This window comes from Podarcis bocagei (assembly GCF_964188305.1).
Source record: "Podarcis bocagei genome assembly, chromosome: 7".
In the NCBI taxonomy this organism is placed as follows: Eukaryota; Metazoa; Chordata; class Lepidosauria; order Squamata; family Lacertidae; genus Podarcis; species Podarcis bocagei.
The window spans coordinates 80,689,315-80,705,708 of record NC_138132.1 but is presented as its reverse complement, the minus strand read 5'-3'; the positions used below and the strand labels follow the sequence as shown (position 1 = coordinate 80,705,708).

The following is a 16,394-nucleotide window of genomic DNA, read 5'->3' as shown; positions in this document are numbered from 1 at the left end:
TAAGCCGCTTCTGGCGAACCAGAGCAGCGCACGGAAACGCCGTTTACCTTCCCTCCGGAAAGGTACCTATTGATCTACTTGCACTTTGACGTGCTTTTGAACTGCTAGGTTGGCAGGAGCAGGGACCGAGCAACGGGCGCTCACCCTGTCATGGGGATTCGAACCGCCGACCTTCTGATCTGCAAGTCCTAGGCTCTGTGTTTTAACCCACAGTGCCACCTGCGTCCCTATATGATGATGATAACACCATTAATAATAATAATGATAACGATTTGCATGCATGGTGCAGATGTGGCCCAAGTTGCTGCTAAGGGCACAGGCTAGGCCCTTCATTCTCGTCAGTTGGCGACCCTATGTATGGTTCATTTTTTTGGGAATGGCAGTGTCAAAATGCAAGGAATTTTCAGACTGGCTGGAGGCCTAAACAGCACTGTTTTCAGTTGCTGGAGATGCCCTGCAACATTTTGCTGCAGACTCCAGCTTGCACTGCCCCTCAAACAAAGGAGCAAAAGAAGAACCAAATGTACAGACAAGCAGATGCACAGCGCCAGTCCACAGTCTGCAGGGCTCTTGGACTGTGCCCCCGTGCCCCTAAAAACCTTGAATGAAAACCCAACCTTTTCCATTCGAAAAGAACACATCTTTTGTTTCTTTCGACCTTCTGAGGTATTTTTTAAAAATGACCTTGATTCCAAAGCTAGGATGGAGCGAGGCAGGGTGGGGGGAATAATGCAAAATGCAGAATAAAAAATGACCTCTCTCGATCTAGAGTCTTTGGACCAAACGATAAATAAACGTTGGGCCCAGGCTGGGTTTTAATGGCCTGGCTGATTGTGTTCCTGACATTGGCAAGCCTTAAAGTACGGCATTGCTATAAACCTTGTGGGGAAAGAGAGGTGAAATAGGATCGAGGAGAGAAAGCGCAAACAGTCTCCCTCGCACACACATGCTCTCTCTGTAATGATAGCTGGTGAATCATGTGCCACTGGTCTCTCTCTCTCTCTCTCTCTCTCTCTCTCTCTCTCTCTCTCTCTCTCTCTCTCTCTCCTGAACTGGCAGGCCAGCAGCCATTGCATAAAAAGCAATGCGCAGCCCGCCAGACCCCGCGCATATTTTTACCCCCACGCTTATTCGCTCCCTGTTCTGACGCCGGGCAGATTTTAATTAAATAGTCATTCGCTGGGCTGTTACTCCGCTTTGGACGCCGTCCAAATACCAGGACTTGTTCCAAAGGCATCGCAAGGGGGGCACGTTCCCTCCCCGCTCCGCTGTCTCCCCCCACTTCTCCCTCTGAGGGTCGTCGTCTGCAAATACCGCTAATTATGTTTGGCTGGCGGCAGGCCAGCCTCCCCGATAGCATCTTTTCATTAGCCCCGACCTCATCACGCACACAAGGTGCTGGCTGGCACCTTCCATGACGGAAGGCTCTGGCTGTGCGTTCTCTAGGGCAGTGGTGTAGCATGGGATGCCAGCGTCCCGGGACAAGGCAAGTATTGTGCCCCCTTGTCATGGCCTGGCAGTGGTGGGGGAGGTTCTTCTCAGCAGAGGGAAGCTGGGGAGGGGACAGTGGCAGTGGCTGTTCTATTATTATTATTGTTGTTGTTGTTGTTGTTGTTGTTGTTGTTGTTGTTGTTTTCATGAAATTGTTATGCCACTTGATTTTGGTTTATTTTTCTTTTGAAATTTTGCACCACTCCCAAATTTCCTGCCAGAGCAGCAGTCCCCCTCCCCTCGCTATGCCACTGTTCTAGGGGGTGGCATTCGAACCATGGGAGCCATGAGCAAGGAGGGGGCCTGGGGCCACCGAACCAGCTGAGTGAGTGCTTGGAGAGGGCAAGACCACAACCGAGCATGCACTAAATTTAAAGCCTTAAACAGTCTCGCCCCAGTATACCTGAAGGAGTGTCTCCACCCCCATCGTTCAGCCCTGACATTGAGGTCCAGCTCCGAGGGCCTTCTGGCAGTTCACTCATTGCGAGATGTGAGATTACAGGGAAGCAGGCAGAGGGCCTTCTTGGTAGTGGCACCTGCCCTGTGGAATGCCCTCTCATCAGATGTCAAGGAAATAAACAACTATCCAACTTTTAGAAGACATCTGAAGGCAGCCGTGTTTAGGGAAGTTTTTAATGTTTGATGTTTTATTCTGTTTTTAATGTTCTTTTGAAAGCCACCCAGAGTGGCTGGGGAAACCCAGCCAGATGGGCGGGGTAGAAACAACAACAACAACAACAACAACAACAACAACAACAACAACAACAACAACAATAATGGATTTTTCCTTTTCTGGATGCTGAAGGGAGAAATGGGTCTCAGAGTGGGAGGTCCTCAACACCCCACACACCTAGCCAATGTTACATTGCTGTTGTTGAGAGGAGTGAAGGTTTGCGACCCAGGAAAGTAGGGCACGTTTCTGTGGGTTTCAATTGCGCATTTGATGCATGTAGCGGGATTTCACCCCTGCTCATCTCAGTGAGAGGCTGTTTAAAAGCCCTTTTGCAAACAGCTCTGCCATACTCTTTGCCCATCTGGTTTTGTGAAGGTTCCAAGACTAGCATGGGATTGTGTACAAAGGGGCTTTCACCCTCACCATGCCGACAAGAGTCTCGGGGTCCAAAGCACAGAGTCAGCTGCCATTGTCAGGTAATCAACAGGTTTACTTAGCCCAGTTCTGGTCACCTCACCAGAAAAAGGATAATGTAGAGCTGGACAATGAGAAAGGGGCAACCAGAATGATCGAAAGGAATGAGCAACTTCCCTATGAAGAGCGGTTGCAACATTTGGGACTTTTTAATTCAGAGAAAAAGTGAGCAAGAAGCAACATAACGTAAGGTTATATAATTCAGGACCCATTAAAAAATTCAGGACCCAGGACGATTCAGGACCCATAAAAGCAAGCACATATTCACATTTCATATAATGAAACTATGGAAGTTGCACCCAAAGGAGGAAGTGATGCTCTAGATCACTGCTTCACAAGCTTGGGTCTCCAACTTTTTTTGAAGTGTAATTTCCATCATCCCTGACCGCTGGTGCTGATAGTTAGGGATGATGGGAGTTGTAGTCCAAAAACAACTGGAGACCCATGTTTGGGAAACACTGGTCTAGGTGGCTTTAAAAGAGGATTACCGTATTTCTCGCTCCATAAGACACACTTTTTTCTTCCCAGAAGTAAGGGGAAATATCTGTGCGTCTTATGGAGCGAATGTGTGGTTCCTGGAGCCCAAAAGCAGTGAAAAGCAGATCACGCTTTTTTTTTTTTTTTGAAAGAGGGAAGGGGGTGTTGAAACAAAGCCGCTGATCGGCAAGTGATCGGCAGCGAGATAAGGGACGCAATAAAGGAGGCTGCCAGGGAGGGGGGAGGTAAAAGCCCATGGGTCATCAGGATTTTTGCATTGGGTCACCCCAAATTCAACATCAGATCACATAGCATGTCCATGACTACAGCCTGCACCAAAAAAAATCACGCATCCACTGGTGCAAAAATGTGGTTACAAAGCACAGATCCACATGGATTCTCAGGATTTTTGCATTGGGCTACCCCAAACTCACCGTCAAATCACACGTCTGTGACCACAGCATGAAGCACAAAAATCATACATCCACTGTTTCGTTCAGAATACTTTTTTTCTTGTTTTCCTCCTCTGAAAACTAGGTGTGTCTTATGGTCAGGTGCATCTTATGGAGCAAAAAATACGGTAGATAAATTCATGGCTGAGGGGGATAGTGCTCTGTGCTCTGCCTGTACAGTCAGAGGTGACGAAACATCTGAATGCCAGTTCCTGGAAGCTACAGGAAGGGAGAGTGAAATACTGCTGGTGGCTTTCCCACTGGGGCTTCTGGTTTTCAATGTGAGACCAAGATGCTGGACTAAATTAGGTCCAGTGGCCTAATCCAGGAGACTCTTCTTATGTTCTCTTGTCTGATTCAGCACTCCAGAGGTTGGGAGAAAAGGATCTGCCCCTCCCATCAGAAAAGGTTCCCTACACCAGTTTGATCCACACTAGTTTGACACTTAAAGATGGCCAACCTGCAGTAAGACTTTTTGTGGGTTCTGGGTTCCAGGGATCCTCTGCAGGGCTGGTAACATGCCTTGCTGTCTTTGGCAAATGATGGCAAAAACGGGACATGGGAATCAATCGTCAGGAGCAATCTCGCCCCATCTTGGGCCTGCCTTTACTGCAACAAATTGGTCCAGTCTATGACAGGCAGGCTGCCTGTGAATTACAATTATTTGCATTATTGAAGTGGAAATCTCTCCCCAAACGCGATGCGTTCATCTGGGCACTGCAGGGGCCGTTTTGATGTTCCTGCCGTAATTGGCTTGACATTTTAATGGGAGCAACTCACTTAGCTTGGCGGTGCTCATTGTATGATTTCGCTATTTATTCTTGTTTAAACTTGTTTGAGCATGTTTGTCTCTCTCTCACACACACTTTATCTATATATAGCTATAAGATTCAAGCAATAGGGGATTTCAATAGGATGCTATCTAGCTCTTGCGTGATCGCGGTGAGTGGAGTCACAGCCTCCTGCAATCGACTCCCTTTTAGGTTCCTGGTTCTTCAACCTGGGCTCCCCACACATTGTTGGACTACAATCCCCATCATCCACAGGAGGTGTAGCCAATGGCAGTGGATGATGGGAATCGTAATCCAACACCCGCGGAACCAAGATCAAAGAGCACTGCTTAAAATCTTGCAGCCTTGAAGGTAAATCAGGGGTGGGGGCGGGGGTGATGTCAGATCAGACACCTGGAATCTTTTCTTTTCTTATCTTTTGTTGTTTACTAGTACTATGAGATTCACCAAATGGACCCAGGTGCAAAAATCAGGACCCAGACTTATTTGCAGGGAGAGGCCTTGACTTCCTTGAACCCAGGGGAGTTGAGTGGGACAGAATCCTTCGCCACACCTGAGGGCAGCAGAGTAGATTTGGGATTGCCTTAGATTTAGGATTGCTGTAGATTTGGGATTGCTTTAGCTGCACTGCAAGGGGTTGGACTAGATGACCACTGGGGGCATTTCCAACACTGCAATTCTAAGAGTCCATCTTACTAAGATAAACCATCCTGGAAACAGCTAACAGTGACCATCCTGGAGCCATCTATGGCTTTTAAAAAAAAACACAAAAAAGTGCCTATAGTGGAGGAATGAAACCGCAGCCATTTGGAATCTGCACTCCAGATGAGTAATTGGTGGCACTTTGACGAAAATGCATTCTGAGACACTGAGATGTAAAGCGCATTAATGATTATGGCAGGTTATGTATCTTAATTATCCAATTTCAGTCACTTACAGTAATGGAACAACCAAGGGCAAATATGAGGATGCGGCAGAAACCTTGATGAAAGCATGTGGCAGAGATCTCAAAGGCTACTTTGTTGTTACTGGTGTTTATTTTATTTTATCTGCATATTCAAGCCCCGGAGAAAATATATATAGGCCCATTTAATTACACACAGGCATTTAAAAAGTCTGAAAAGTTTACTGCCCCTCTCCATTTGAGGTCCACACAGCTTCTGCCGCCATTGGCTGAGTCTCTGTGATGTCATGGAATGCTCATAAAACACACACACACACACACACACATTCCCACCTGCTAGAGAGGGGAAACTGTCAGTCAAACACTGCAGGGCTGTGAAGTATGTGTGTGTGTTTGCATTTTATGAGATGGGGCAAATCCTTGCTTGGTGCTGAGGCATAAGCTGATCTGTGAACAAGCAGGAAAGGCTTTTGGGAGCAGGGAGCAACTCTCAAAGATGTGGAGTTGAGACCGCTTTGGTCCCTCATCAAGCTTGCATCTTGTCCTACTTACAAAGAAAAGAGAGCTTTAGTTAAAAGAATGTTCCAGGCCTTTATGAGATAAATTTTGATTCAATGAGCATTGATTAACGTCCGAGTCACCAGAAAGCTCTTTTAATCTGTATGGGAAAGTGCAGCGGAGAACAGTTGCGTGGATGCCATCTGCTTTGACCCAGTTGCCTTAACCTACCTAGTATTATGAGATGAGAGGCAGTATTGCATAATGGTTAGAGCATGGGTAGGCAAACTAAGGCTCAGGGGCCGGATCCAGCCCAATCGCTTTCTAAATCCGGCCTGCGGATGGTCCAGGAATCAGTGTGTTTTTACATGAGTAGAACGTGTGCTTTTATTTAAAATGCATCTCTGGGTTATTTGTGGGGCATAGGAATTTGTTCATTCCCCCCCCAAAAAAAATAGTCTGGCCCCCCACAAGGTCTGAGGGACAGTGCTGAAAAAGGTTTCTGACCCCTGGGTTAGAGTGTCGGACAATGACCTGGTAAGACCAGGGTTCGAATTCCCACTCAGACGTGATGAAGGTCACTGGGTGAGACATTGGGCCAGTGGCCATCTCTCAGCTTTAACCTACTCACAGGGTTGTTGTTAAGATGAAACGAGGGAAGGAAGAACTGTGTGTCCACCTTCAGCTCCTCGGAGGAGGAAAAAAGTGAAACATAGATGTAATAAATAAAACCACTCTGCACATGTGCTCTATGTGGGGCTACCTTTGAAGGTGACCTGGAAACTACAACTAATCCAGAATGCGGCAGCTAGATTGGTGGCTGGGAGTGGCCGCCAAGACCATATAACACCGGTCTTGAAAGAGCTACTCTGGCTCCCAGTACGTTTCCAAGCAAATTCAAAGTGTTGGTGCTGACCTTTAAAGCCCTAAACGGCCTCGGTCCAGTATAACTGAAGGAGCATCTCTATCCCCATCATTCTGCCTGGACACTGAGGTCCAGCACTGAGGGCCTTCTGGCGGTTCCCTCACTACGAGGTGAGATTACAGGGAACCAGGAGGAGGGCCTTCTCGGTAGTGGCACCCACCCTGTGGAATGCCCTCCCACCAGATGCCAAAGAGAACAACAACTACTAGACTTTTAGAAGACATCTGAAGGCAGCCCTCCACTGGGCATGTAAGAATGTCTGTACTCACGCAGGAACCCCAAAGCATCCCCATAGAGTGGTCCAGAGCAGAAAGCTCACTGTCACCGTAACTGCTTAGGCATAGAGGGTTGTATCCTATTAAGTACAATGCTCCATCTGTCAGAGGTTCTTTGCATTGCAGGGGGTTGGTCTAGATGTTCACCTGGGACCCCTTACAACTCTACATTTCCCCCTTTCTTTCCAATCTTAAGTTCAGGTCTATACATTTGCACATTAATTTGTTGTTGTTGTGACTATTACTATTCTAATTATTCAAGTCCTCCAGAAAATTCAATAGCATTTTATGAATTTCTGTTAATACATACATGTTTGCATGCAATTTTGCCTAACATACCCATTCTGGCAAAGCCGTGATACAGTGCATTTCTGCATGTTATTTTCACTAAGAGATGCATTTTGATGCATGATTGAAACACACACACACATCCGGTATACGCACTTCCACACACATGACTTGGCTGGAGAACGGCATTGCAAAATTTGGAGAGCTGTTAATTCTCAAGGGGTGAATAGTGTTTTCAGTCCTTGTACCGTTTGCGTTGAAAGGTGAAAGTGGAATCACATTTCTCCCTGCCAAGAGACATGAGGACAGCTGCTACCTTAAAGGCAAAGGGATCACTGACCATTAGGTCCAGTCGTGGACGACTCTGGGGTTGCGGCGCTCATCTCGCTTTACTGGCCGAGGGAGCCGGCGTACAACTTCTGGGCTATGTGGCCAGCATGACTAAGCCACTTCTGGCGAACTAGAGTAGCGCACGGAAACACTGTTTACCTTCCTGCAGGAGCGGTACCTATTTATCTACTTGCACGTGCTTTCAAACTGCTTTCGAACTGTATGTGCTTTCAAACTGCTAGGTTGGCAGGAGCAGGGACTGAGCAACGGGAGCTCACCCCGTCACGGGGATTCGAACCGCCGACCTTCTGATCAGCAAGCCCTAGGCTCTGTGGTTTAGACCACAGTGCCACCCACATCCCAGCTGCTGCCTTAGAAGCCTTTAAATGGAATTAGATCGGATCGTGGAAGAACATAAGAAGAGCCTCCTGGATCCGGCCAAAAATCAGTGGCGTGTGGTGAAATTTTTAATAGGGGACCAGTTAGGGCTGCAGGAGCCGGCTTGCGAGGGTACTTGCATGGGCGGGATGTCCGGACTTTGCACGTGAGCATCGTGCTTCCTTCCCTAAGCCGGGTGTCACAAAAGTCCAGTGCCTGCCCCTCTCTCCACCAAGCAGTGGCCAGAGAACATGGGCTTTGGGAAGGAATTGGTTTGGGAGTCACGGGCGGTGGCTTGCTGAATGCCATCCCCCTCAGTGAGGGCACCTGGGTGGCAGGAGGGTTCTTGGACCCCGTCGGAGCAGATTCCTGGGCTTTGGGAAGGAGGCGCCAGGGGAACATTTAGGGGACTAGCCTAGGTCCCCCCCCCCACTTCACTGACCGCACGCCACTGCGTCCAATGACCCATACTGCATCCTGTTTTTACAATGGCCAGCCAGATGCTGCAATGGGGAACACTCAATCTTAGCACTAGTGCCCTAATAATAATAATAATAATAATAATAATAATAATAATAATAAGTCACCCATCTAACTGGGTTGCCCTCCTGGAAGTGCCACAAAACCTCTGCATTCCACCCACGAGAATTTCACCAAATCCACTCCCCACCCCAGCTTTTTGCTAGCTTTCTAATGCAGTTCCCTTTTTTCATTAAGAGCATAAGGAGACTCTGCTGAATCAGGCTAATGTAGCCCAGCAACCTGTTCTCGCAGTGGCGTGCTCTTGTAGTTGCCTGTGGGAAACCAGCAAGGAGGATCCGAGCGCAACAGCCCTCTCCCCTCCTGTGGTTTCTATAGCCCCACCATGCACCGGAGCATGGAATTGTTTGGCAGTTCCTTTTGGGCTGGGAATGGCCTTTAAGAACACAACACAGAGGCAGCTTGGTTCTCAAATGCCTTGGTTCTCAAACTCCGGAAACCCGGAAGCAAACTTTTTCGGAAGCTGAACGTCCAATGCAGCATTCGGCTATTGTTTCCAGGGCGCCTGCGCCAATCAGAAGCTGCACCTTGGTTTTCGAACATTTTGGAAGTCAAGCAGACTTCCGGATCGGATTAAGTTTGGTGCTTTTGTTTTTGCTATTTATTTTGTGGTTTTGTTTTTGAGGACTTTTTGGTTAATTTGTTTTTGTTTCTGTGTGGGACCCAGTTCAGCTACTGATTGATTGATTGTGTGACTGTGGAAATGGATAAAAGCCAAACAATGACTATCATCAGTGCAGGTAAGATTTTTTAAAAAATTTAATTTTTATCATCTACAATACTGTCTTATTTATTTTATAGTACAGTACACTGATTATTGCTTTCTTTTTATGGATCAATGGTCTCGTTAGATAGTAAAATTCATGTTAAATTGCTGTTTTAGCGGTTGTTTTTAAAAGTCTGGAACGGATTAATCCATTTTGCATTACAGTAATACCTCGTGCTACGTTTGCTTCACGTGGCGGCTTTTCAGGTTCCGAACGTGGCAAACCCGTAAGTATTTACTTCTGGGTTCGCCCCGCACACACGTGCAGAAGTGATCTGCGCGCTTCGTGCATGTGCAGAAGCTCATGCACAGTAGCAGTGCTCTACTTAAGGACTTTCCGGGGTGCGAACGGCACCATGAAACGAATCGTGTTCGTAAGTAGAGGTACCACTGTACTTTCTATGGGAAAGCACGCCTTGGTTTTGGAACGCTTTGGTTTTAGAATGGACTTCCGGAACGGATGAACTTTGAGAACCATGGTACCACTGTAGTGTATTATGAGGCTGCTGGATCAGGCCAATGGCCATTCTAGTCCAGCATCCTGTGGCCAACCAGATGCCTGTGGAAAACCCGCAAGCAGGATTCAAGCAAAACTGCGCCTTCCCCTGCATCCGCGATCCAGAAGCATTGGTGCCTTGAACTGTGGAGGCAAAGCTGAGCCATCATGGCTAGCAGCTATCGAGAGCCCTCTCCTCTTCCATGAATTTGTCTAATCTTTTTTTAAAAACCACCCAGGTTGGAGGCCATGCCTGCCTCCTGCGGGAGCGAGTTCCACAGTTCAGCGATGCGCCGCGTGGTTAATTGATGATTGACAGAGGACGGTTAAAATCAGAGCACAGAAGACCCTTTTGGCACAGCGCCCTGAAACACATCAATATGGGTGGGAAGAACCTTTGGTCTTATCCTGCACGGCTCTCTTTATATTCTTGCATCTCTCTCTCACCCCTCACTCGCTCCCCCCAGATTGCTATACATTCATAAACAAAATCAGAAGATGACTTTGAGAGCTGAGAGCAGGGGAGAAGGGAGTTGAGTCAGCCATAGGGTTAAGCCTCCCTTGTATCACAGATAATGATGGTGTGCAGCAGGATAGTGGCGCCCCGGCTCCGCGGCATTTGCCTACATTCACGCTAACTAGGCCTGTATTGGCAACCGTCCAAGACCCCAAAGGCTGCGTTTAATTTGCATGCAAATTTACAAGGATTTAAGTGCCTTAAAATAAACAGATCCTGCCAACCTGCTTGTAGCTCCATCTCCCTTGACAGATTTGTGGAAATTGGCTAGTGGTGTGTGTGTGTGTGTGTGTGTGTGTGTGTGTGTGTGCAGCAGCAAGGCCTGTGGAATCAAGCAGCTTCACCTCCTCGTGGTTCCCGCCATCGATGTCCTCAAACCCTCGTTTGCACCACTTCCCTGTCCGGCAACACGAGAGTCACGGGTGAAAGGGTCCCTCTCGGGGAAGGGAAAGTTTGTAACTCCTTGGTCCCGAACCGCGGTGAGACATAATCGGCCAGGAAGCGGATGTTGAACTGCCGGCCGATGCAATAGACCAGGTTCTCGACGACGGCACACTGGAAGCTGGCCGGGAAGGGCATAGGGTGGGTGGCACACTCATACCAAAGCTTGGCCCTGGCGCCGCAGCGGTAGACACTGATGCCCATACTCCGGTTCAGGTCAAAGCGGTAGATGAACCCATTGACGGTCACCATCTCTGTTGTCCGGTCTTGGTTTCCACCGGTGAGGCTGAACTTCCACGTATCCGTCTGCCCGACATATCTCAGCAGCATGTAGCGCAGAGTGCCCCCCGTGACGTAGATCTCTCCATCGCACGCTGTGGCGGTGTGGGCCACGGCGAAGGTATCGTTGGGCAGCGGGGCGGCGAAGGTCCAGCGGTCCAGGCGTGGGTCGTAGCGCTCAACAGTGTAGAGGCACTCCCCACCGATGGCGTACAGGTAGCCGTCCAAGGCAACCAGCTTGCAGTGCGGCCTGGCTTGGTTCAGCGGGCAGATCTCGCGCCAGATGTTGGTCAAAGGGTTGTAGCAGAAAACCCGGTTGGACGGCTTCTGGTGCCTCCCCCGTCCTTCGCAGCCGGCGGCCACAAAGAGGTAATTGAACATGCTGCACATGGCACAACCCTTGGAGACGACTTCCAGAGGCACGTGAGTCAACAGGTGCCAGATATCCTTTTGGTCGTCATAGTAGCAGAGCCTGCTTGCATGCTGGCTCTCGCCCTGAGAGCTGACGTCCGCCACAGTCACGTACTTCCGCCCCCGCATCCTCCGCTGCAGGATCAGGTCTCTCTCCATGCCATTGAGGCGGCTGTAGATTGCGTGGGTCCTGAGCACCTGGAGGTAGTTGTCGCTCATGACCTTGTAGGCCGCTTCCCGGAGCGTCTCCAGCTTCTGCTTCTTGGCCGTACACAAGACCTCGTAGCAGTTCCCCAGGTCCAGGTGGATGTCGATGGAGGACTCTGAGCTGAGCGGGATGTGGAAGAACTTGGCGCCAGCCACCAGCTCCACTGTGGGTTCCTCACTCGTGTCACTTTGGAGACTCTGCATGGACCCGACCAGTGAAGAAACGGAGCTGGAACGGAGGGGGCTGAGAGGCGGCGTGTCCAGTCCTGACAACCCAGAAGCCAGATAGCCAAACCCTTCCATAGGCACCTGAAGCTCTGGGTTGTCTATGATTTGATGGAGGCTGTCTTTCCGGCTGAAGCTGCCAGCTCCAGGTCCTGGAGGTTTCTTGGACCTCTTTTCTTGGACAGCAGCCTCATCCTGGCTCCCAGGTTGCCAGGGCTTTGTCTCATCCTGGATAAGATGAGGAAGAGCACCAGGAGATGGAACATCCTCAGGGTCATTTTCTTCTGCTGAGGTCTGGGCTGATTCCTGACCCAACCGCTCCTCAGAGGCATCAGGGATGTTGATCACAGGTAGCTGAGAAAATGGTTGGGTACCCAGGCTGGCGCAGGAAGGCATTTCCTTCAGGACCGACTGGGAGATGGACTGAACGTAGTAGTCATAGACTTTGCCTCTCAGGCTGGTCCCAGGGACCCCTGGTTGCCCATTACTGTTCTCCTGGAGCCTCCGCTCTTTAACAAGGCTTTCCTCCACCTGAACTTGGGCCACAGAGGAGAACATGTACGTGGTGTGTGACCCAGCATGGCTATGGTTCATCTTCAGGCCCATGTCAGAAGTGGCATGGAACGACGGACGGGTCCTCTCCTGCTCCTCTTGGGTCGGGGCTAAATGCTGCCTCTCCTCTTCTCCAGACGGATCACTTCTCCCTCCTCCTAAAGTGGAGCCATTCTCATCTGCAGGGTGAAGTGCTGCATGCCCAGATTCCTTCTCCTGAGCAGCCAGGCAAAGTCCATCTTCTGCAGAGCTGACATCCTTGTGGCTGCCGTTCAAACTGCAGAAGCCGCCTTCTGGGGAGAGCAAACCCAGACAAGGCAACCTGCCCTCTGACTCCGTTGCAGTCTCTGTGACTGCGGCACTGTTTCCGTTGCTGAGGACAGCACCAGAAGTCTCCCCTCCCTTCTCCTCTTCTGCCACGGAGCATTTTCTGTCTGGGGGCAGCCCGCTTCCCAGGTGACTCATCCTCTCCTCCTGTTTCTTCACCTCTCTTTCCCCATCCGGCTCTCTGCAGGCAGGTGTATCTTGCCTTCTAGATTCCCCAAAGACTGCAGGCCCAGGTGCCCGAAGCGGCGGGTTACCCCCTGCCCTGTGGTTCGGCTTCTCACCCTTGTTGTTGACCCACCGGTGCCTCAGTCCAGGGGGCAATTCTTCCTCCCTGCAGCAGACCATGCTCTCCGTCCCCTCTGCGTCTTCGCTGCCCTTGCCTCTCTCCCCGCTGGCTCCTTGCTGGCTGCCGCAGGGCACTCGAGACTTGTAATATCTATACGCCAAAGTCAGGAGGAGGAAGGCGGCAGCCGAGAGGGCCACCCTAGCAGCCAGCTGCATATCTGAGGTCTGCTCTCCGCTTACCTGGACGCCGGGGGTCATCCTTCCATACCACGCTGGGTGCTCAGGAATGCGAGAAATCCAAGGTTAATTATTTCTTGAGCAGGGGCTGGCTCCAAGCGGCCAAGGCCTGACTCCCAGGAAGGTGACTTTTACCTGTCGACAGGTAGAGAACACCGCAGGCTCCCTGGCTGGTCTCCCTCCCTCCCTCTCTGTATGCCAGGTGTCTGCTTACCATAGGAGGTTTGCATATTTGAACAAGGTGGGCCGGGCCGGACACAGGTGACACGGGATGTGTGTGTGTGTTTGTGTGTATTAAGTGGAAAACAAAGCAAGCAGACAAGACAGAGTCTCCCAAATGGGGGTTTAGTTTACCAAGCTTCTGTAAACAAGAGAGGAAACTTTGGAAAGCTACGAGGAAGTAGGAAGAGAAAATGAACAGGTGCCTGTAAAAATAGACTTCCCCAAGCTGATAGGAGCTGGTCACTGATTATGGATTTTTCCTTCAGTGCTCACATTTCAGACTTGGCTAATGAACATTTTTTCAGGCAGAGCATTGTTAAACTATGGAACTTATTGCAGCAGGAAAAAGGGATGACCTGCTTTAAAAGAGTATTGGATCAAATCATGGAGGAGAGGGGTTTTGATGGCAGCTTAGCACAATGGCTATGCTCTGCCTCCAGACCCTCCGAGTGTCTCTATTTTTCGGGGATGGTCCTGGATTTGCAGAAGCCATCCTGGTTTCTGATTTCATAGAATCATAGAGTTGGAAGGGACCCTAAGGATCATCTAGTCCAACCCCCTGCATTGCAGGAAGAGGCAGCTGTCCCATACAGGGATCAAACCTGCAACCTTGGCATTATCAGTGCCATGCACTAACCAACTAAGCTATCGCGGAATGTGATACAGGGTTGCCTTGAGATGTCTTTTAAGAGTTGTATAGTTCCTTATCTCCTTGGCTCGGGGGGTCGCATAACTCCATACCCTCTGATATTTCTCTGATGAAAATAGGGATGCCCTAAGGATGTGGGTGGTGCTGTGGTCTAAACCACTGAGACTAGGGTTTGCCGATTGGAAGGTTGGCGGTTCGAATCCCTGCGACAGGGTGAGCTCCCATTGCTCGGTCCCAGCTCCTGCCAACCCAGCAGTTCAAAAGCGCATCAAAGTGTAGGTCAACAGGTACCGCTCCGGCGGGAAGGTAAATGGCGTTTCCGTGCGCTGCTCTGGTTTCGCCAGAAGCGGCTCAGTCATGCTGGCCACATGACCTGGAAAAACTGTCTGCGGACAAACGTCGGCTCCCTCAGCCAGTAAAGCGAGATGAGCGCTGCAACCCCAGAGTTGTTTGCAACTGGACTTAACTGTCAGGGGTCCTTTACCTTTACCTTTTTAAGGAAAAACTGGACATTTCGGGATCAAGTCAGAAACTGGGATGGCTTCTGCAAATCTGGGACTGTCATGGGGAAATAGGGACACACTGTTGCAAACGACTCAAGAGCTTTTGCTTGGCTAGGATGAGGCCCTGAATTGGGATAATGCCTCTTGCTTGCCTAGATGGAGAGACACATGTGCGTTTGTGGAAAACCCTGGGCATATTTCCTGGCCGGATTGTATGCTACTGTACCAGGAGATGTATCAATTGCTCCACTTAACATTGTTTCTGCTGGAAGCTTGACCAAGCAGGGGGAGGGGCTGAGTCCACCTTCCAGGTTGAAAATGTTTCCCCACCCCTGTTCAAAGGTTTTTAGGTCCTTGAACCGGGACTCTTCTTTCACTTTCTCCTCACAAACCTTGAGATTCACAGACAAGGCCATCTGAAACACGGGAAGTTTCATAGGCCCTGCTATTCCTGAACTCTGTCAAAGAGGTCAAAGTCCCTGGAAGGCTGCAGTTCATGAAAGTTGCCGCTCACACCAGACTGTGGTTTTTTTATCGTAATCATTTGCATGCTTTACAGGGATTTTATATATGTATATTAGCGCTGCCATATGTCCAGAATTTCTCGGGCATATCCGGGATTTATCAGGCGGACGGGATTTCTGGGGAAATGTCTGGGGAAACTCGGGTGTATGGCAACCCATGTTGGAAGTGTTGATTTTCTTGGCGAATTTCCTAAAAAAAAGCTCAAAAACTTCATTTTTTATTTATTTGTTTGTTTGTTTTTTAAAAAGATATTTATTAAGGTTTCAACATATTACAAAATATGCAAAGAAAGAAGAAAGAAATAAAGAGAAAAAATAGAAAATGAAAATACAAAATAAAAACAATTAAAAAACAGATTAGTCTTTCCATGTCTTATCTTTCATTTGCTTGTTAATTCAGCAAATCCTTTCCCTCTTTGATTTTATCTTAATCTCTTATCTTAAAATATAATAACTTTAAATTTTCACCTGTTAATCCATTTTTACATATTCCTTTTAACATTGCTGCTAAAAACCACTTAACTTCAATCCAACATCATTCTAACATTCATTAATTTTGCAGTATTTCTGTAAATAGTCTTTAAATTTCTTCCAATCTTCTTCCAATGACTCTTCTCCCTGGTCTCGGATTCTGCCAGTCATTTCCGCCAGTTCCGTATAGTCCATCACCTTCATCTGCCATTCTTCCAGAGTGGGTAAATCTTGTGTCTTCCAATACTTTGCAATAAGTATTCTTGCTGCTGTTGTAGCATACATAAAGAAAGTTCTATCCTTCTTTAGCACCAATTGGCCAACCATGCCCAGGAGAAAGACCTCTGGTTTCTTCAGAAAGGTATATTTAAATACCCTTTTCATTTCATTATAAATCATCTCCCAGAAAGCCTTAATGGGCATGTCCACCAAAGGTGAAAGAATGTACCTTCAGTTTCTTTACATTTCCAACATTTATTATCGGGCAAATGATAGATTTTTGCAAGCTTGACTGGTGTCATGTACCACCTGTAAATCATTTTCATAATATTCTCTCTTAAGGCACTACATGCCGTAAACTTCATACCTGTGGTCCATAACTGTTCCCAGTCAGCCATCATTATGTTATGTCCAACATCTTGTGCCCATTTAATCATTGCAGATTTCACCGTTTCATCCTGAGTATTCCATTTCAACAGCAAGTTATACATCTTTGACAAAACCTTGGTTTTGGGTTCTAACAGTTCTGTTTCCAATTTTGATTTTTCCACCTGGAAGCCTAAACTT

At 48.5% G+C, this 16,394-nt stretch overlaps 1 protein-coding gene across 1 annotated transcript; it reads right to left on the bottom strand.

Annotated features, from left to right (window-relative positions):
* Positions 1 to 5,373: 5,373 nt before the first annotated feature.
* Positions 5,374 to 13,397, bottom strand: KLHDC7A (kelch domain containing 7A). Its single transcript, XM_081202980.1, has 2 exons — positions 10,620 to 13,397; positions 5,374 to 5,806 (listed from the first exon to the last, which is right to left on the bottom strand). The coding sequence occupies exon 1, from the start codon at positions 13,258 to 13,260 to the stop codon at positions 10,648 to 10,650; it is 2,613 nt and encodes an 870-aa protein (XP_081059106.1). The 5' UTR covers positions 13,261 to 13,397; the 3' UTR covers positions 5,374 to 5,806; positions 10,620 to 10,647.
* Between the last annotated feature and the right edge of the window lie 2,997 nt (positions 13,398 to 16,394).

Excerpts from the sequence above, each read along its gene's own strand:
- KLHDC7A (XM_081202980.1), bottom strand. The coding sequence starts at position 13,260 with ATGACCCCCGGCGTCCAGGTAAGCGGAGAGCAGACCTCAGATATGCAG.